General features: G+C 37.4%; 1 protein-coding gene across 1 annotated transcript; it reads right to left on the bottom strand.

Moving 5' to 3' along the window:
- Positions 1-2,031: 2,031 nt before the first annotated feature.
- ube4a (ubiquitination factor E4A (UFD2 homolog, yeast)) lies at positions 2,032-21,169 on the bottom strand. The gene is made up of 20 exons (XM_066663001.1): positions 21,011-21,169; positions 19,189-19,349; positions 18,878-19,054; positions 14,900-15,012; positions 14,639-14,791; positions 13,378-13,537; positions 13,030-13,232; positions 12,736-12,927; positions 11,218-11,551; positions 11,013-11,139; positions 10,222-10,529; positions 8,729-8,861; positions 7,724-7,914; positions 7,504-7,604; positions 7,244-7,357; positions 6,419-6,593; positions 6,145-6,325; positions 5,887-6,034; positions 4,606-4,763; positions 2,032-3,939 (listed from the first exon to the last, which is right to left on the bottom strand). Exons 2-20 carry the CDS (start codon positions 19,313-19,315, stop codon positions 3,804-3,806), a joined length of 3,231 nt encoding a protein of 1,076 aa, XP_066519098.1. The 5' UTR covers positions 19,316-19,349; positions 21,011-21,169; the 3' UTR covers positions 2,032-3,803.
- Between the last annotated feature and the right edge of the window lie 1,521 nt (positions 21,170-22,690).

The following is a 22,690-nucleotide window of genomic DNA, read 5'->3' on the forward strand; positions in this document are numbered from 1 at the left end:
CTCTGAATCTTTTGATGATGTTATGCATGGTTGATGATGGTAACATAAAAGTCTTTGCTATTTTACTCTGGTTAACACCATTCTGGTATCCTCCTGCCCAACAATGGTGGAATTGGTGATCCTCTTACCATCTTGGCTTCAGAGAGACACTGACACTCTGAGAAGCTCTTTTTATACCCAATCATGTTGTCAATTGACCTAATTAGTGTTAATTGGTCTTCCAGCTGTTTGTTATATGCTCAATTTCCTTTTTCCAGCCACTTATTGCTACTTGTCCCAACTTTTTTTGGGATTTGTTGACACTGTGAAATTTTGAATCAACATATTTTTCCTTTAAATTGTTACATTTACTCAGATTAAACTTTTGATCTGTCATCTATGTTTTATTACGAATAAAATATTGACATTTGCCATCTCCACATCATTGCATTCAGTTTTTATTCACAATTTGTTTAGTGTCTCAACTTTTTTGGAATCGGGTTTGTACCTCTTGTTTCCTCCAGATGGCATGCTCCCTTCAGGTAAGGGGTGAGAACCTGCCCCAAGTGAAGGAGTTCAAGTATCTCGGGTTCTTGTTCACGAGTGATGGGAAGAGGGATGGTGAGATTGACCATAGGATAGGTGCAGCGTCTGCAGTAATGCGGTCACTGTACCGTACCGTTGTGGTGAAGAGAGAGCTGAGCCATAAAGCAAAGCTCTCAATTTACCGGTCAGTCTACATCCCTACTCTCACCTATGGTCATGAGCTCTGGGTAATGACCGAAAGACAAGATCGCGGATACAAGCGGCCAAAATGAGCTTTCTCCGACGGGTTGCTGGGCGTACTCTCCGTGATTGGGTGAGGAGCTCAGTGACTAGGGAGGAGCTCGGAGTAGAGTTGCTGCTCCTTCGCGTTGAGAGAAGTCAGTTGAGGTGGTTTGGGCATATGATCAGGATGCGACCTGGACGCCTCCCACTGGAGGTATACCAGGCACGTCCAACTGGAAGGAGGCCCAGGGGTAGACCCAGGACACGCTGGAGGGATTATATTTCCCGGCTGGCCTGGGAACACCTTGGGATCCCCCAGGACGAATTGGTGGATGTTGCAAGGGACAGACATGTCTGGGCTTCTTTGCTCGCCCTGTTGCCACCGCGACCCTGAAATGGAAAAGCGGAAAAGAAGATGATGATAATGATCTACCTCCACCTAAAACCAAATAAAGACCCCATATCCCCCTCTAGTTAACACCCATTATCCTTCAACAGCTGACACAAAAGTAGTAAGACCAGAACCAGAACGCAACAATGCATCAATTCATTGAGTTCTGCATCAATTTGAATCAAATTGAATACATCAATTGTACGATAAATTTATAAATACACTAGACTGAGGCTATATATCAAAATACAATTATCATTATATGATCATTATCATATATTTAGACCTCTAACATGGACCATAAAATGAGCTTATATGAAATACAAGAGTCAAGTCAATCCATCAATATGTTGTTCCCAAATTTCAGATTACACTGTTATTGCATTCTTATATCCAGAATATTTGTAACTTTTTGTAATAGAATTGTTTCTATTGTGGAAAATAAAAATGAAGTTTATAAAACTGATTCAACTAAAAGAAAATCTAATTTTAATGTAGAATATACTACATATATGTTCACAATAAGTACTTGAAATGTACCCTTGAGGGTACCACCTTAGTGAGAGTTTATCCTGAGCATAAATTTGAAAAAACAATTCAATGTTCCATTTTTGGATAGGAATTTATCCAGTACATTAATTCAGAACCTACCTGTTCCTTAAACACTCAATGTATCACATATTTGGGCACTAAAATCTCCCCACAGCTGCCACAACCTCCCAACCTTTTATTTTTAAATAAATGTCAGTATTACTCAACCCGTTTGTTAACTGTATTTCAGATTTTCATTTTAGTGAAGCCAAGCTAAAATTTAATGGGAGAATAAAGTGACTCACGTTTAAAAAATGTGAATTTTATTTAATTATTTGATTCATTCATTCATTTAATTATGTTAAATGTATTTATTTTACATCTCATCACCAAGGCAGAATTGTGACAGAAAAGGCTATGAAAATCCACACAATAATCTGAAGAAGAATAACACAATGCACAACTGTGTCATCTTCAGAAAAGGAATAATCTTGAAGCTTGAATACAGCCATGTTCCAGACACTAGCTGTCTTGATGGAAACATTCCATAAAACATACATGCATTTGAAGGATGCAGAGTTCAACTTTAAAGTTCTCTTTAGAAGACAAGGTCAATACATCCAGGACATCTGCAGCCCGTCAGTGTCACAAGCAAAGAAACACTCAAATTATTTAACACATGATGAGCTACAGTAACTGGAAATGCCTACTCTGACTCACCCAGTGCTCACCATTCCAATAAGTAACTCTGCAGGCCACAAGACTAGAGAGACAACAAAATCCAGCAAAAATGAACATATAACAATGTTATTACTATGTAACTTATTTGCACAACAATAAATTTCTTTATCTCCTATAATATAAATATATTTAAGAAAAAAAAATTAAATGAGCTAATAGGTTAGAATAACATGGCATTAAGATCCATAAGTGATGCAGGTTCCTGAATGTAACTTTGAATTAATCATGGACATTTATTGTTAAATTTATCCTGCAAAATATTTTATTTAAGGAATTGAAGGAGAATTCTGAAGAACTTTCAAAATTTCTGTGTAATTCCATTGTATAAGCAAAGTTATTCTTTGTGTGTGTGGGATGGGGGGTTAGTTTTTCTTTTTAATTGAGTAATTAAGAGAAACAGTGATGGTGGGAGGATCCAGGGGTCACAACGATTAAAACATGAATATACCCATTTTATGTTCTACCCCCAATTCTTAAACCATAATTCTACTTTTTTAGACATAAGGTTGATAATGGTGATATGGAAAAATATTTTCTTCCAGTACACTTTTTTTTTAACATTAAATGGCATTTAAAAGAATACATTTTATTCTGTATTTTATTCTGAATGGTGCATTTCACACTGAACCATTCTGAAGTGCTTTGTTTGCCATTTGAAACATAATCATGCAGAAATGTTTAAAAATTCCCTAGTAAATGTGAACCTATGTATACAGCTGAAGATATTTTAGGTTTAATGAACATTATTTCACTGTCAAAAAAGCATGTAGAATTCTGTCTATTTAAATGGTTAAACAAGGCTAATGAATAGGCACAAACTGATACATGATTTTTTTTTTTTTTTTTTGCACGGATGATGCAGCATGTTTACTTTTGAACACTGCAATGCTGTGTGAGCACATGAAGACAGTTATATAGCCGAATAAAATATGTAAATTAATTTATTGGATTTGATGTGATTAGAGGTAGAGGACAAATCTATATCAACATAATACATTTATTTGCAAAGATCTGCATATTCTCTCTTAACATCTAAATAAAATTTCTGTAAGGAAAAAATCTTGACAAGGCAAATTGCAAAGTAAAAGGAATAAGAAGTGTTCAATGCAGCAGTAATAAAGCTGGCTGTCCAGGTAGCCTTTAATATCACGGATGATGTCCAGGCTTTTGAGCAGATGGTGTTTAAAATGAGCTTTATAGAGAATGTCTAAATGCTACAGACATATGCCACTGCATTTGACCTTAAAAGAAAATAGTACATCTTGTTAGTTTGTGTTCCTCTCCACTAATCGTTGACTGTTCTTTCCTTCTGAGGCATACATGTGCATGAAAAGGAGACAGTACATAAAGCGCTGCTGGATCATGCCTGAGGGTTGGGGTGGTGGGTGGTGAACTAGCCACTGGGTTCCATCTGCATGGCCCTTTGCTTATGCTCCGCAAGCCACTGCATGATCTGTTGCTTGAGTTCCTCGTTCGGTCTTATCTGGTCCATGGTGAGTGGACTGCGGTTAAAAGGGTCTGTCTGATCACTGTAGGAAGATGAGAACAAACCAAAAAGATATTAGTTGCATTTGCACAGTAAGTCCCGAGACCAACCTTTACTTTATTGTTAGTACATTGTTCTGAGAACACCAGTCTCTTCTATTTTTTCTCTTCTTTTCGCCAATTTCCTTTTCTTAGTAACTAGTTTAACACATCCTTTCAGACCCACATTATTCTGAAAAGTAATAGCTTAATAGCAGTCACACTGCTCAGGGAGAAGTAGGTTGTGGGTTCAAGTCCCACTCTGGGTGACTGTGTGAGGAGTTTGGTGTGTTCTCCCTGTGTCTTCATGGGTTTCCTCCGGGTGCTCCGGTTTCCTCCCATGGTCCAAAAACACACATTGGCAGGTGAATTGGCAACTCAAACGTGTCCATAGGTGTGAGTGAATGTGTAAGTGTGTTGCACTGTGAAGGACTGGCGCCCCCTCCAGGATGTGTTCCTGTCTTGCGCCCAGTGATTCTGGGTAGGCTCCAGACCCACCACGGCCCTAAACTGGATAAGCAGTTACAGACAATGAATTAATTAATTAATTAATAGCGTGTACTAAATGCCCATTTTGACTGGAAATTAAACAGCTCACTAGTGGTCTCTGGACTTTTGCACAGCTCTTTATGTGAATGGTCAAGTTGTTGCATACAATGTAAATAGTATACCTGAGCAGGTGGCGTGCTATTGTTGAGCGGTCGACTGTAACATTTGAAGAAGGAAGCAGCACAGGATCAAGCATCAATGTTGACATGATGGGATCCAAAAACTCATCAGGAGCATCCGAGTATGTCTCTTCTTCTTGCTGATGTCGGTCTGCTAGAGACTGTTACAAAAAGAATTTTCAAAGTAAAACAGCTACATGTGATTCTAAAGCCAAATGCAAACTGTTCTTATAATAAGATGATGAGAGACATTATTATTTATAATATATCACAAATAAGGTTAATGATTTTAATCCTGTATTTCTGTGTCCATTTCTGTATTTAATCCTGTATTTCTGTGTTCAGTCTTACTGTAATAATAACCCAGACTGCAAAATTTGGTAGTAGAGTGTAGTGCGTTTTGATTGCTATTATAGTTTTGTTTTTGTTTTTTACAATTGCCATGAAATAAAATATAAATTTTATTATTAATAAATAAAAATATTATATTTATTTACACACAGTGTTGTGCAAACGTTTTAGGCACCAGAGATCATGAGATATAAAAACTTATTTATTGATAAAAAACAAACAAACAAACAAACAAACAACAAATAACGCCCAACATTAGAATAAAACCAAATAACGTTATTGCAGTATGAGATATTGTGTGTGTAGATGTGTTGTTTAAATTTTTCCAAATCTCTCCACGTGGAGTCCGTATTTTTAGAGGTTATCATCCAATACCTAGTTTTACTGGTTAATAAATAATGATTTTATATAATGTGTGCTGTTGATTTAACAAATTCATGCAATCAAGGAGAGTCTGAACAAAACATTGTTCTTCAAACTCACTCTCACTTACTACTTTATAGAAAAATGATCTTATATTTTTTATTTCATTCATTCATTAATTGTCTGAAACCATCCATCCATTCATCCATTATCTGTAACCGCTTATCCAATTCAGGGTCGCGGTGAGACACTTTTGAGTCACCAGTCCACCTAACAAAGTGTGTTTTTGGACCGTGGGAGGAAACTGGAGTACCCAGAGGAAACCCACGCAGACACAGGGAGAACACACCCCACAGACTCACAGACAGTCACGGGGAGCGGACTATTCCTCCTTGTTTTATATTATTATTTTTTTGTATTTACTGTTATAATATATAACTTTATACAAACACCACACTTACTGAGAAGGCATTAGTTTAAATATATATAATTATCTTAGGTGCCTAAGATTTCTGCACAGCACTCCTGATTCAATATTGTTTTAGTCCCCTTTTCAAATATGTAACAAACCTTTATTTTATCTGATAGGAGGCTAAAAGCCACAATCATGTCACCAGGTTTGTTGATCTTCTTCAGGACTCGTACTGTCTGGCAGAAGAGGGTCGGGGAATATGACCTTCCATCCTTTGGAACGGTGGCACAGAAGTTCTCCTCATCTCTGAAGACAAGAATAATAATTAAAAAAAAAAAAAAAAAAAAACTAATTTAATTAAAGCACTTGTTGAATTTGGAGAAAATATGTAAATATGAAATTTACATAGTGCTCACCCTAGGTTCAGATAAATGGTGCAGATGTCTGACACCAACTGCTGAGGTTTGAAGTCAAACTCACTAAAGTCTTTCACCTTCAAGGCACCCATCTTGGGCCCCACCAGGTGTTGCAAAAAGTAATTGAGCATGGAGATGATCCTCTCAGCCAGGAAAGGGTGAACAAAGATACCTTTGATCTCTGAGCAAGTTAAGATAAGGAACATAAGGACACTTTCAGAGATACAATATCATGACATCTCTATTACACACTAAATACCCCTATGTATCTTACCAGATGTAAGAAAAGCCAAGGTGCCAATGGTCTCGTTTGACATGATGTTGTGGAAGCGAGCCAGCTGTCCAAACATCTGCAGACTAGACTCTTTCTCTCTGCGGGCATCAGGGGCCAGGCCCTCCCATTCTCCCCGGTCTCTCTCCAGTTGAAGGAGCTTGATCTTACTTAGGTACTAAAATAAACAGAATCAGGGCACAGAGGGTTCGATATTTTAGTCCAGCATCAACAGCCATTGCATTAATACATCAAGGCTGCATGTGCTATAACAACTATCATATCACTTCACTGCATGAAAACCATATACGAAGGTTTGACATGTCTTGCTGGTAGCCATCCAACTGTTCACAAACATTTTCCATAGAAAAAACTGATCAAATAGAATGGGATGCTCTGGAACAGTTAGTTGAGCACTCCCAATGCCAAGAGTGGCCTAAAATGTTAAAAAAAGCCCTCTGGACTGTGTAGTAGTGGAACTGATGGAGCTTCTTCCAGTATCACTGGAATGTGTAAGAATGGCATTTGTGATTCAGAACAAATCAGAGAAAAACAGTACCTGAGTTTACTAATGTTCTTGTGGCTGAAGGATAACAAATACTCATAGAATTGTTCCAACATCCAAGCTTAAGTCTTCCTAAAAGGGTAGAGGTTGTTACAGCCTCAAAGGGGGACAAACTAATAACCTTAGTTTCTTCAGAAGAAACATCAGGTGGGCAGGTGCCAACACACTTTTTACCATACAGTGTACTTTATGGATATATAATGCCAAAAAATTTACATCAAGACAGTGTGTGCAGCAAGCAGATTTTTTTCTTATACCAATACCTGTATGGCCTCATCTAGTAAGAAGATGGCATCATTCATAAGCAGATTAAGGAACCTCAGGAAGAGTGGAGGGTTCATGGCTTCTAGATTTTCAGAAGCATAATGAGCTAAATGCTGAAATACAAAATGTAATTTTCACACTTTGTTAGTCAACAAGCAGATGAATTCATGAAATCATAAATAAGTGAAATACAACCCAACAAATCATGGTATACAAAGTGTCACACAGAAAGTGAAATATAATTTTTAGCAATTCCCACCTTGATGCTCTCCCTGTACCTCTCCTCCCTCCACATGTACTTCAGAATGGGGTACATGGGTCTCCTGTAATTAAACTTTTGTTCAAATTGATGAGGATCACCTGAGGGAGGTTGGAGGGAGAGAGACAGGTGAAGCCATTCCAATAAAATCTGACTAAATTCAGTTTCAGTGACAAATTATGGAATAGATTCAACTGTTTTTGTGTAATGCGAAACTAACCAGTGAACTCAATGTCTACAAACACAGTGATGAGTGCTTCTGCGAGATGAGGCGCGTGACAGTAGGAGCAGAACACCCTCTGTCGCTGGAACATAATGGGCTGCGAAGAGCCAGGCGACACAGACTCCATATGCGGCATCACAGCCTCCAGAACCTCAGCCAGCTTTGCCCGCAAATGAGGATTTTTCATTCTGTCAGTAAACAGTTGCATCATGACAGGCAGAAATACTTTTAACAAGTACAGAAGAAAATGGGGAGACAAACTGCCTAAAATATTTAGTTTTGTAAAGAGTCTGGTAAAAATCACTCCCTGGAAAACTAAAAGCTAAACAAAAGATTTCAAATGTTTGCAAACAATTAACTATAAAAGAGGGTATAGGAGGAAAAATCAACATGTTGGTAAAAGTTTACAACCACGTCCAATCATCTGTTACTATTTGTTAATGAATCAAAAAATATTTGTGTTTTTCAGAATAATGTGAAACAACCAGAATGGAAATGACAAAGCCATGGTCAGGCTGGATGAAAAAACTCACCATTTGATTCAACCTCATGAATAACTGTATACCTGGCTTGTAGTGTGTTATATAAAATGTAATGCATAAAAAATTTTACAATTTTCATTTCCTCTAAAGTTCTTTCAGCTAAAGTACTGCTGTACAAAGCCCTATGCCTTCAACTGCAAAAAAGGGAGCTAAACCATTAGGGCTACTTACGAACAAGCAAACTCATGACAGTGGTCATCAAACTTGATTTCAATGCCTAGTTCCACTCACAAAATATATTCACTCCCAGTATCTGCAGCTTAAGGCCACACATCACAACAATTTCATGTAAATTGGACTAAATTTTGCTCACAATATTTTGTTGAGTTAAGTCTAGTTTGACCACAGTTTAACACGGAAACAAAGTATCACAGCATGTGATGTGTTTGATGTATTAGTGTATACAATATATCATATTAACAATAAAATAGAGGTTTGTTGTTGCTGGTGACACTCTCACCTTTCTACATTTCCCATGTACACAGTGATGAAGTTGAGAACTTGTTCCAAGCCCTCTGAGGATGACTCCAGGACATCATCAGCAAACCGTCGAAGAAATATGAAGAAATCACCCATGTTCTCAGCGAAAAATTCTGCAAAACCAGGAATTTGTTTAACCTTTCAAAAACTTGCCTTTTTATTTTAATAATATTTAATAACTACTACAAATCATTCAATAACTAAAATTAAGCTAAAATATTAACTACAGGAAAATGCATTGAATTAGAGGCTCACATAAAATCCCTGTATGTGATTTCATGTCTGAACATGCATTCACAGAATGACAGACAACCTCAGCTAAGGCTAAGTACAAACAACTACGTTTTGGTACCCCTGATCAAAAACGACATATTTTTCTCCCTTCACATTTATTTTTATTTCAAATAGGTTTTTGAAAAATCCCTGTATCTACAATGGTATGTATTGTAGATGATGAAAATTACCCTACAATTATGCATTGCACTACTCGTTGACATTGTTTTTGGCAAAGTAGCAAGGCTCAATCCATCCTGTTATGGCTGTATCCAAATATATATTGCATACGTTGCCATATATTGACAAAACAATCAAATTAATCCTTTTTTTTTGTTTTTGAAATTGGAGTTGTATACATCCCAAAAGAGATCACACTTCTGCACATTTCACAGCACAGTTTTTGTTACTGTTAGAAAATTCCCAGCGCCCAGGGAGCAGTTGGGGTTTAGGTGGCTGTTTATCAATATCTAGAACACAAAGAATTGACTTGTGTTCTCTTGATGTAGCCACCTCCCAAGAGCAAATTTATGATGCCGCAGTGAATGGGGGGGACTTTCAGGTCAATCTAATTGACATGTCATAAACTGATGTATCTTCATTATCTTGGGTGGAGCAAAAACATCCTGGTACTATAATCTTTCTTGTCGTTTGTGATTTTAAGTATTGGAATTTGAATTTTACATTAGAAGATGACACCAAGCAAGAACATGAGATTGTAAGAACACATATTTAATCAGTGTCTTGCTCAGGGGTACTTCAGCAGTTGATTAAAGAATAAAGACAGTGGTGTTCCTTCATTCCCACCACCCATGATTTTCCTGCTCGTCATGGGGATCAAACCAACGACCTCCCAGTTCCAAGCCTGCTTTTCTGACTATAGATTCCCACAAAACACCTTAAATGCACATTTTTTAAATATTAGAGTATCCTCCACAGAGAACACACATCTGCACACTTCAAAGCATATTTACTGTTCGAAGTTTGAAAAGAAATTAAAATAATTGGTTCCCAATGTTATGCTAAGCAAACACAAATATTCTGCTATACAGGTGAAAATAAAAATTTGTCCGCTGTAGAGGATGTCAATTTAACAAAAACAACACAAATTTGACCAATGCTGTCGAAATGTTTACATATGTCAAATTTAACAGGTGTTTAAGAGCTTGCAGAAGAGCTGATGATGATGGAATTTCCCACCTGGCACATAGCACAGCAGGCTGTTTTGTAATACAGGTAGGGGGAAGGAGAGGGGGATGTGCTCTGGGCCCTGGTTGCCCAGGCTCAGCTGGACCAGCAAGGCTGCGCAGGACGTCTGCAAATTGAGGCAGTTCTGTAGCATTGCGGGCTGAGTGGCTGCAGCTTTAGTGGACAGGTAAACGGTCATGAGGCGCTCAAACTGCTCCCGCAACTGTTCGGCTACTGCCCCTCCACTCAGCTGAGCATCTCTCCATGTACCCTGCAGCCTGTGCAGAGACTGGTTCATTTTCACCATCTGGTCATGTAGTCTACAGAAAGCCAACACAAACCAAGGCATTTAAGCATTTATACATGAACTCCTAAAAAGAATTGCAAACTGCTGCTATTTATTTTATCAAACTCCTGGAGCTCTTGAAAGTAAATGTTAGGAATTACTACTGAGGACTCTGAGATTGGAAGTACAAAATGACCAGTTTTGTGAGCAAAATGATGATAGTGTCAGATTGCTGTATTGTTAAAATATACTAATACTTTCAAAAGACAAGATGTTGCAGGCAAAATGGACCATTGGATTGGATGAATTGTATTTATAACACACCTTTTCTAATTGTAAATACAAAATCTATAAATATATTTATTTCAGTGTGGTAAGTCAATTTACATCCATTTACTTATTAAAATATGAAAGTAAATGTTGTAAACAATAGAATATCAATAAAGCCAATAAGCATCCATCCCTAACCGCAGCTAATAAGTTTGTCTGTTGGTGGCAGTGCAAAAGTTGGAATGACCTGTGGAAGCCCAGGTGCAGGGTGAGCTGAGTAAGGATCAGGTTCTCTGTGAGAAGGCTGTACGACTGGGCAAGTTCCACCGTTTGCTGAGGGGGGACTGGAATCAGACATGTCTCCTTATCAAGCCCTACAATAGAGTCATATATAAATCAGTTTTTCAGCATGAATTAAATCAGATGTTTGTATTGGAGTACAGACAGCTTACCCCTGGCATGCACATTTCTGTTGCGCCTCTCCTCCTCACTTAGGTCCCTAAGAGCACAGTAGGTGGGGTTAAAGGTCAGGAGTTTGGGCGAGCGAGGGCGGCAGAAAGGCTGGCACAGTTTGAGCAGTGCAGCACCAAGATTCAGGAAGAACGCATCTGAGGCATACATCTGGTAGAAGATCTCAGGCATTTGATTGGCCCAAATTTTGGTCCGCCCCATGTTTGCCTGCAGGCAGTTTCCCAGCCAGGTGAGTAGCAGGTGTCTAGTCTCAGTTGACTGCTGCAGCAGGTTCTTCAAAATCTGGTGCAGCTTATCATGAAACTGGCCCATGAACTGATTAGGCAAAGGACAAAACACAAAGACAATTATTAAAAGGGTTATTAAACATTTTTTTATTGAAAGCTACCTAGCAGGGCACATGCATAGGTTTTAAATAACAGAACAATTCTTCATTGTTCTATCCTACACATTTTAATTATGAACTGAAGGAACAGAGAATGTTTTTTTTCTACACAATACTGAGGAAATATTAGGGACACAAATAAAAAACATTCTAAATCTGTTGTATGTCTTTAATTTACGAAAAAAAAAACTTATGGGGATTGAACATTGAGCATTGTATCAGGTTTTCTTTTTAATCCCTGAATGAAGCTGCTTGATATGGATGACCTGAATTATTAAACTAATTTTGTCAGCTCTCATGTCCTTTGGAGAGCCCATGTCTTTTAATTCTGAGGTTGTTTCCTCACCATTTGCTACCTCTAACTAGTAAAATATGTTTACGAAGCCCCAGTGTCTGTAAAAGGGTTTAAAAAAAAAAAATAAATCTTACCGCTATAGGATATAGGTTTTCTCTTTTTTCCGGCATACTGAAGGTTTTAGACAACAAAGAACTTTCCAAACTTTAAAAAACATAAACCAAGATGTGGATATTGCTCTATTCCGGTTCCATAGATGGGTAATATTTACATATTTTTGCTGTGAAAGGAACTGACTCTAAATTCGGAAGAGCACTAACTGCATGAAAGTAAAAACAGAGATATAAAAACTAATCAACTTGATTTACAAATGAGTTCCTGTAGTAATTAAAAAAAAAAACCTTGCAGAGAAGCTAGATTTCAGCCACATATAACCAACCATTGTATGCTTCTCCTCAAATATACCGTTCCACATTAAAAACATTGCATTTCTGAGCATAAACAAAACAGAAAACAGCTTTTCCTCACAATCCTAGATGGTTCCCTTTAAGTCTAATAATTTATAATTTACCATGGATAATAATTTTGAAAAACAGTCATTTTGTTAAAGTAGCATGAATTCTGATTCAGTGGAATTGCAGCGTATCACATACACACCAGATTTCAGTACTATAAATGAAAGTGGCTGATGAAAAAGGTCAGTTTTGGCCCACTTTTACCTGCTGTATATTCAGGACAAAGAGTTTAACTCAGCTTTTTTTGTCTCAGCTCTCTGTGGCTTTAGAATACAGCAAACTCTGTGTCAGAATTGAAGTTCACCTGATGGATATTAGACTCTTGAATCTTCATTTCCTGTGGGCTGGAGCGTGAGGGATTGAGAAAGAAGCCATGGTTTTCCACCACACCAGGAGTTTTCAGCAAAGAAGAAATATTCAATACAGTGCCCAGAAGGGTCTTCTGATACTGAAGTCCATTGTTAGGATCTTTGGGTTGAATATGCTCTACCAGCACCTAGGAAAATAAAATTTTATATGTTGAATGATGGATAATTTGAGTTTTACATGCATAATTTTTAAGTGTATCTGAAAAAACACATGAATTAAGTTAACCAACCTTGGCTATGTCTTTCTGCCGGCTGAAATAGACCAGAATATCCAGATAGGAATAAAGCAGCAGCTGGCAGAGGTCTAAGTCTTTTACACGGCCTTGGAAAATATCAAACACTGGCACCATAACTTCTCCAAAAGAGCGCACCTCCTGGTCAGCCAAAAGGCCAGTGATAACTTCCTCCATAAACTCCACCACTTCCTCAAGTTCTGCAGAGGCATTTGCCAAAAAAATAAGCACCAAATAAATCAGTCATTCATAAAAGGGGTTGTACAGGACATAAGAAAACAAAGAAGTACTTTTAAAATGCCAATGGCAAAATTTAAAACTGAATCAGTCATGCAGAAGACATACGGGCTCCGTTGACTGCTTCCAGTATCAGGTCCAGTAGCTGTTCGTACACGTTCTGACTGATGTAGATCTCTGGGGTGAGCAACACCGTGCGAGCGTTGGACACAGTCAGGTTCTTACAGCGTACAGCATACGGCAGCAGTTTCTCTGGCACTTTAGTGACCTGTGGTAGTTTAAACAAATAGTTATTTTTAAAAGAAAACAATCATAAATAAAAACAATCATACTGGATGATGCAGCAGATGGGTCATCACTTCTGGCCCTGGATGGCCAATGTTGTCTAACACAGGTAAGAATTTCCCAGCTCAAAGAGATCTGATGCAACTCAAGAGATAAGTACTATGTATATATTGTGTTTTAGAGCAAGGAATAAAAAAAGGCTCTCCAGGAACAGAACTGATAACGCTTACAACAGACTTTATAAATTAATGGTTATATAAGCACACACACACTGGTTTGCTTCTAGCTTTGTAGAATCTAACTATCAAATATCAAAAGTTAAAATTCCAGTGTTCAGTAATGTTAGAATAGGACAAAAACACCAAGCAAGTAGCAGGGGCTTCTTTACTGCTTTAAGACACAGTGGAAAATCATTCCATGGGCTTATAACTGAGATTTGTCTATGTGACTGAAAAAGTTCAAAAGTTGAGTGACACTGCTGTTTTCTGTGAAAGGAGAAGTTTGCAGATTGCATGATGATACTGCATATTTTACAGAGGCTTACGTGAGAAAACTGTAATTCTAACATTCATGCAAAACACGGTAGAACACAAAAACTACCTCCCTGACCCTAATCCAAAAGTTACATAGTGCCGTGTAAATTTTAAATAATTAATTCCTTTTCATCACAGATTAAACTGAACAGAGTGGAATTTCTGGCCTTAAGTTAAAACAACAAGGTGTTGCCCCTGTCTTAAGTTAAAGAACTCACAGAACACAAACCCACAAAGCTTGCTTGGCGCTGGTGAAATCTATTATAATGTTCATAAACGTTTGTGGACACACATTGAAATTGAAAAGCTAATGTGACTAAGTTCAGAGGGAAATGTTCACATGCACTACTGAAATGTGCCACACGAGTTTAACAGCAACAATCACCTAAGGCATGTGTCCCTATGGCTGGCCACACTGGGTTCCACAACAGCTCAGTGGTAATGCAGGATAATAGCCATCTGAATTTTATTCACAGACCCTAAAACTAAAGCAAATAAGGCTTTAAACAACAGCAGTATGAAGTATGTAGACAGAGGACATCCTTGCCCACCTCTTCCTTAGCCCTCTGGTAGCAGGCATAAAGGTAGGGTACAGCTTGTTTCTCCCCAGCATCACGATCTGCTGACAGGTTCACTACACTGCAAGAAGTCATGTAGATGAGGTGGTTCCCCGGTTCTTGTAACAGCAACCTGTTGAAAATAGCCTGACAGGCCACACTGAAAAGTTACACAATTATTCCAAAACAAAGTTAATTTTGCTATTTTAAACATGTTAATTTCAGAATGAAAAAAGTGTTTAAAACAAAAAACACCTGCTCTATTGTGTCCATGTCAAGCCAGTCCTGGCCATCGAGGTCAGCTGCCATCTCTTCAAGATAGACACAACGTGGGGGGATGCCATTACCACTTTTGAGACTGGGGTCACCTGGAGCCCCCCCCCCCCAAAAAAAAAAAACATCAAGTGCCTTTTCTGATAGACCAACAAACCAATATTTACTACTGACATAACATTTCTTTCCATTCCAATAAATATACAGTACCTACCAAAAAATGTACAGCAAAATAAATTGTTATTATCAATAAAACTTAGTAAATACTGACTGATATGCTGTTATTTTTTTCTCTTGTGCACATTTTCTCCTAAACATGTGGCCTTTACATACAGGTTTACCATAGATCTGTCAATACTTCTGTTGTGTCCTAATAATTTTGACAGATTTATGTTTTTTTTTTAAATGAATATTTTTCTTTCTGGTCTTTTACAGTTTTTAAATTGTAGCCCAAATAAATTAAGTGTAAGATTACCTGTTGCTGGTCAGTGTACTGATATATGAAAATATATATTTTGCTGCTGTAGACCTACATTAGTGGACTGCAAGAGTTACCACTTAGAGCCATTTTATTAAATGAGTTGCATGGTCATGAAGTGTTGGTCACGTCAAAAAGGGACTTCTGTAATGCATGATAGAATGCATGATAGGATAAAATTGTCAGGATATGATTTTCTGAGGCAATCAAATCCCACTGGTATATCATCTTATGTTTTTAATTTAATTCATGCTTTTGTTTTTTTTTTTTTTTAGCTTTCATCCAAAAGTGTTTCAGCTTCATTTTTATCCCATAACACTAAGGACTGATCCATGACCCTGAACTGGATAAGTGGTTACAGACAATGAATGAATTAATATAATAATTGATCCAACAGAGTTCCTGAGTGCCTTATCTATCTAAAGGCTTTTTAATGTAATATGACACATTACAAATCCAAATCCAGACCTGTCTCTACTAGTCCATTTCTCATCACCCATCAGAATCATGAAAACTGGGAGGGCTTTCAGAATATAACAAAAACAAAAAAAGAATTTCTTATTCTAAGTCTGCATTTTGTTTCACTTTAGAGACACAGATAGCAATTAGGGCTGACAATTATTTTATAAATGGCAGCTCTCTGTCTCTGTGTCACTGTTTAATGATTCTGTTACAAATGTGTTGACTAATTAATTGTATACACTATTTCTATGTCCATGCAGACATTCTTCCAGCCAGACATTCTGGCTCAAAACAGCTAAAACCCCAGCAAGAAGATGCATTAGATTCTGAGTACTCTGGTAAGTTATGGGTAATTTGGCAACAAAAATCACAATATAATGCATGAAAACAGTACTGCCCACCTCCAGAATCCTGTGCTGCAGCAAGGATTGAAAAGCCACAGTTTAAATAAAGTTGGGACACTGAGAAAAAAATGATGTGATGGGGAAGGTAAGGAAAATAGACCAACAAAAGGTGACAAAATGCAGATGACTGAGATGCTTAACCGAAAAAAGGATGAAGTCACTTGCTCTACTTCTGGAAAGCAAAGTCACCCTATTATCGTCATCATAGCGAATGAGCTCATCAGTGCATTAGAACAGATGACCTCATGTTTACAGCATTTCACATGCCATTAGTGAAACAAAAAACAAAACTAAATTTCTTTTGCCGGTAGTGTACACCACATACCAGAAAATCTCTAAATGAACTGTGTTATGTCTTACAGGAACCGAACTGAATTAATCATACAATCACAGTTCGAGTAATAGGTGTTTCATGATCATGAACTTTTAGCTAATGACCAACTACAATGAAATATGTCTGGACAAAAAAAAAATTCTGATCATTGAAGGTAGATATCTTATTTTGTATCTTTCCATATTTAGCAGCTTTCAGCAGCTCCAGCGCAAGCAAACAAATATCACATACTGCTAAATGCATTATAACTACAATCAGATATTAGAACTTTTGTTATTTTTGTAATGATGTGTAATGAGCAGCATTTTCTGCTTTCTTTTATACACATCCATTCAGCTCAATCCAAGAGCCACCCAAACTCAATTCATACTGTTTGCAATGAAATGCCTGATTGTAAGCTAATAACTGTGCAAAATATTTTTGGTCAGTTTTAATAACTACAAACCGATTCCAAAAATGTTGGGACACTAAACAAATTGTGAATAAAAACGGAATGCAATTATGTGGAGATGGCAAATATGTCAATATTTTATTCCTAATAGAACATAGATGACAGATCAAAAGTTTAATCTGAGTAAATGTAACATTTTAAAGGAAAAATATGTTGATTCAAAATTTCACAGTGTCAACAAATCCCAAAAAAGTTGGGACAAGTAGCAATAAGTGTCTGGAAAAAGGAAATTGAGCATATAACAAACAGCTGGAAGACCAATTAACACTAATTAGGTCAATTGACAACATGATTGGGTATAAAAAGAGCTTCTCAGAGTGTCAGTGTCTCTCTGAAGCCAAGATGGTAAGAGGATCACCAATTCCACCATTGTTGGGCAGAAGGATACCAGAATGGTGTTACCCAGAGTAAAATAGCAAAGACTTTTAAGTTATCATCATCAACCGTGCATAACATCATCAAAAGATTCAGAGAATCTGGAACAATTGCTGTGCGTAAGGGTCAAGGCCGTAAAACTCTACTGGATGCTCGTGATCTCCGGGCCCTTAAACGTCACTGCACCTCAAACAGGAATGCCACTGTCAAGGAAATAACAGAATGGGCTCAGGAATACTTCCAGAAAGCATTGTCAGTGAACACAATCCACCGTGCCATCCGCCGTTGCCAGCTGAAACTCTACTGTGCAAAGAGGAAGCCATTTCTAAGCAAGCTCCACAAGCTCAGACGTTTGCACTGGGCCAGGGGTCTTTTAAAATGGAGTGTGGCAAAATGGAAGACTGTTCTGTGGTCAGATGAGTCACAATTTGAAGTTCTTTATGGAACACTGGGACGCCATGTCATCCGGACCAGAGAGGACAAGGATAACCCAAGTTGTTATCAACGCTCCGTTCAGAAGCCTGCATCACTGATGGTATGGTGTGCATGAGTGCTTGTGGCATGGGCAGCTTGCATGTCTGGAAAGGCACCATTAATGCAGAGAACTATGTTCAGGTTCTAGAACAACATATGCTCCCATCTAGACGTCATCTCTTTCAGGGAAGACCCTGCATTTTTCAACAAGATAATGCCAGACCACATTCTGCAGCAATCACAACATCATGGCTACGTAGGAGAAGGACCCGGGTACTGAAATGGCAGCCTGCAGTCCAGATCTTTCACCTATAGAGAACATTTGGCGCATCCTAAAGAGGAAGGTGCGACAAAGAAGGCCCAAGACGATTGAACAGTTAGAGGCCTGTATTAGACATGAATGGGAGAGCATTCCTATTTCTAAACTTGAGAAACTGGTCTCCTCTGTCCCCAGACGTCTTTTGAGTGTTGTAAGAAGAAGGGGGGATGCCACACAGTGGTAAACAATGGCCTTGTCCCAACTTTTTTGGGATTTGTTGACGCCATGAAATTTTGAAACAACATATTTTTCCCTTAAAATGATACATTCTCTCAGTTTAAACTTCTGATCTGTGATTTGTGTTCTATTCTGAATAAAATATTAGATGTTGGCACCTCCACATCATTGCATTCAGTTTTTATTCACAATTTGTTTAGTGTCCCAACTTTTTTGGAATCCGGTTTGTACTATCAGTTTAAAAATGCTATAATTAAATATTTGTGACTATCATATAAATATGGTTGGGTGCTGACCGGTGAACTGTTTGTCCAAAATCATTTTAGTGATAAGATCATCCTAAATTTTAGAGAGTCTTGGGTGTGGTCCTTGCTCAACAGTTTAACACTGATCTTTGATCTAAGACGTTTTTGCGATCCCCAGCACAGGTTTTCTCACATTGACTATGGTCAACTAGACATGGCATTATTGATGACAAGAACTCACTGTTGTCCAAAGTGATGAGAAAAATCCTCTGGATCATGTGATTGACATTGAGCTGCTCACAGAGCTCCTGCCGTGAACGAAAAGATCGGCTGATCTCTGCCACTGAGTCATCATTGTCCTCTATACTGTCAGATACTGAATTGTCAGACTCTGACTGGCTCTCCCCAGAGTCTTCCGCTGTAAGCCACCACATAAAGAACATGACAAGATACAGAATTTTTGAAATATCACTACAAATATTATACATACACATTACACATATATAAGGTCTCTGACTGTATACCATACAGAGCAGTAAACGAAAAACTTACAAGGGGGCTCAGCCTGTTGCTGTAGCTTTTGGCCTGATGCAAACTGTTTTGCATCAGCAAGGGAACTGAAGAGGGCAGCAAACGGGTTTCCAGAGATGTTCTGATTGTTATTTCCCTGGTCTGTCATTTCACTGGAGCATAAACAAGTGCTCAATACCAGCCTATGTGAAGAAAAATTGGAAGATTAGTTTACATGCCACAAGCCATCTGGATCACATCTGTTTTAACAGTGAAGCAGTTACAGTAACAATTTAAACAGTAACCATTCAGATATTTATTTTGAGGTTATGATCACACATAACCTGCTTTCCAGTCAGACGTTTGGAAAGAATTCATAATGTAGTTTTGTGTAAAATAGAATTGTATCAATTCTCATAAAGTGACCTAGATTTTCCTAATAATCCAATGCCTGATTTTGTTAAGTTAAAGAGGAGAGAAATATTCTAAATGCAAAAGTTATTACATACGCCTTTAACTGGATAATACATCACTTTCAAAAGCAGTGAAAATAGCAAACAAAACAGAAGTTTTAAAACTACATATATAAAACATATAAATATAAATATATATTTTATCCCAGACATTTTTTAATTATAAACCAAATGCCAACAGAAATGCCCTTTCAAACTTAAGGTGCATTATTCCCCAAACCAAGCTGAAACTGAGACTGCTCTGACCACCGGGGATGAGTTTCAGCCCAGAGACTTAGCCAGCATTTTTTCACAAAACTGATATATAGGTCTTCTTCTTATATAAGGAATGTACAGGTTGCATTTCTTCATGCAGCAGACTGTGTTAAAGGTTTCCTCAAACTTTTCACAATATTGTGTATGACAGATGATTAAAGACCTTTTAAATTGTAAATTAAATTGTAATATTTGCTGCATTGTTTTGCCGAGAAATATTCATTTTAAATTGTTTGAAAATTCTCTTATTTGCCACAAAGGAGCCACAACTCATCCTTTGCTTTAATTGATGGTCTTTTTATACCTTTTATATTCACATACTCATTGTGGAATGTTTGAAAACAGTGTAACCTAAATATCCTATAACCTTTTCACAAGTTTGGTGCAGGTATAGGATTCTAAATTTCGTTATAATTACATAACACAATCAAGCTGATCTGTGAAAACTTTCAAAATCTTTTTTATTTTTTTTTGTATGTTTGTAGGCTCTCTAGAAATGGGATTGCTGTCTTACATCAAATACAGTGATGTTCATGCAATTTTTACATTTTGGCCAGAGTACCTTTATATTTTCTGTGTTTACATTCATACATTGCATATATTACATGGAAAACTGACCTACGACTTATCCAAATTAATATATTTACCATTCATTAATGTCACACAATATCTTTGTTTCATCATTGTGTCAACAATGCTGAATTCTAATCAGTAAAATTACAGTGAGTATTCAGGTGTATGATTTCATGTATTTGAGTTTCTGAGCTTCACTAAATTTCAACAGCACAGTAACGTTAAATGGCATTACAGATGTTCACTGTCATGAACAAATTTAAGGATGACATTCTCTATCCTGTCAAGTAAAAGCCTTCATTAACTGCCTCTTCCTCCCAGTAAATAACCGTCTTAACTGTTCTGCGGGTGGTATGAGGTGTTAGTTTGTAGCTAATGCACAATTTAAAGTTGAATCGAGAATCCTAATTAGAAACTTTAGGCTACTCTCTCATGCTAGCTCGCTTGCTAACTAGCTTTCCTGCTAAGTCTACATTAGCATGTCAAGCTGCGGAGAACTGAGCAGAATACAGCGTAACAACCTATGGAAAGTGAAAATGTATGAATCGAAATACGTGCCATACCCTTTTGCTGCTGGTAAAGTGTGTGTTTTCTCTCTGGTTTAGAAAAGACAGTGTTGATCTACTGTACAGTGCTGCATTTCCTAAATAAACACATATGAGTGTAGCGTCACCACCAGAGAATCAGATCACACTCCACCGGCACATACACAACCACTCAAGAAAAGAATCGGCTCGAAGAATCGACTCGTAAGATTCGAATCCCAGAAAAGATTCTTCACGACTTGATTCTTTAAATCAAACGTCTGATCCAATAATTCCAAGGACTATTCAGCAGTCAGGCTGACAACCGAGAGCGTTGGACTGCGGGTAACTGTGGACCTGCACCCGGGGTCCTCCTTGGTTAGGGGGCCCTACATCAGCCCCAGAAATAATTTTATTTTTATTTCTATTTTATATACTCTCTTTTATGATAGAAATATATTATATCAGACCGCGTGTTAGTGACAATTTCTGTTTATTTGCGCGTTGTGTTCTTTCATTTCTTCTCCCACCCCTCACCTAGTCGTTTGGTCCTCCAGTACGCAACTCCAGTTTCTCGATTTTCAGTGTTGTGAACTTGGTAGTCTTTGCGACTCTCTTCTCTACATGGCTCTGGGCAAATCATGGGGACTTGGTTTTGAACGACTGTGAGCCGCTGATCTCCAACTCATTTTTACCACCTATCTGTGGCCGTGTATGATTTACAGATCAGGAGATATTGCCGCCTTGGTTTCAAGTGAAGCATATGAAAAGTTTAATATGAATGGCGAAAAACAAACAAAGTAGCTATAGCACAGTGTTTAGGAATGTATATGCTGTACATATACCAGATAGCAAATAACATTGATAAAGCGTTGAAATATGGTTCTATTGCATTTTTTGACGTTGATGATGGAAAAAAAACTTTTAAACAACCTTTATTTAACATTGCCTCATAAGCAACGGTTAGTGTTGAAATTCTGACATTGAATCAACGTTCATTTAAAGGCTGTGAATGGTTAGGGCACCTGTACATTCACAGTACTCTCAGGCAAAATGTGCTACACACATATATTAATTAAAATAGTAAAAAAATTAAATGTATTATTATTATAATAGATGTATTATTTATTTAACATGACTTAAATGTCACCTACACTGCAATGACATAGTACACACACACACACACACACACATATATATATATATATATATATATATATATATATATTAGGGATGGCACAATACCACTTTTTTAGGTCCGATACCGATATTTCACATTTGGTATCTGCCGATACTAATCCGTTTTTTTGAAAAAATAATTGCTTTGAAAAAAAAATTGGGTGCTTTTTACATAAGTCAACAGTCAAAGTATTGTAACACTATGATATTATACTCATTTGCAAGAAATACATTGCACCCAAAACACAGTTCAGTTGCCAGTACTGATTTTTTTATTTAAACATAACTTTTTACAGCATTTAGCTGGTCAACACTATGAAATTTTAAAACTTAAAGCATAACTTAAATATAAGGATCTAAAGTAATATTCAAAATGAAACTAGTGCAAACATGGCTTTTTGTGACCCTCAACTAGAATTAAGATGGCTGCCAGTTCAATCTTTTTCCATCACATGAAACCTGAAGTTCATCTCAGTGAAATCTCAATACAAAACTTAACACTTGTGTAAAAACATTTCCAGTATAAAAAATACAAATATG

Source organism: Hoplias malabaricus, chromosome 1 (genome assembly GCF_029633855.1).
Source record: "Hoplias malabaricus isolate fHopMal1 chromosome 1, fHopMal1.hap1, whole genome shotgun sequence".
NCBI lineage: Eukaryota > Metazoa > Chordata > Actinopteri > Characiformes > Erythrinidae > Hoplias > Hoplias malabaricus.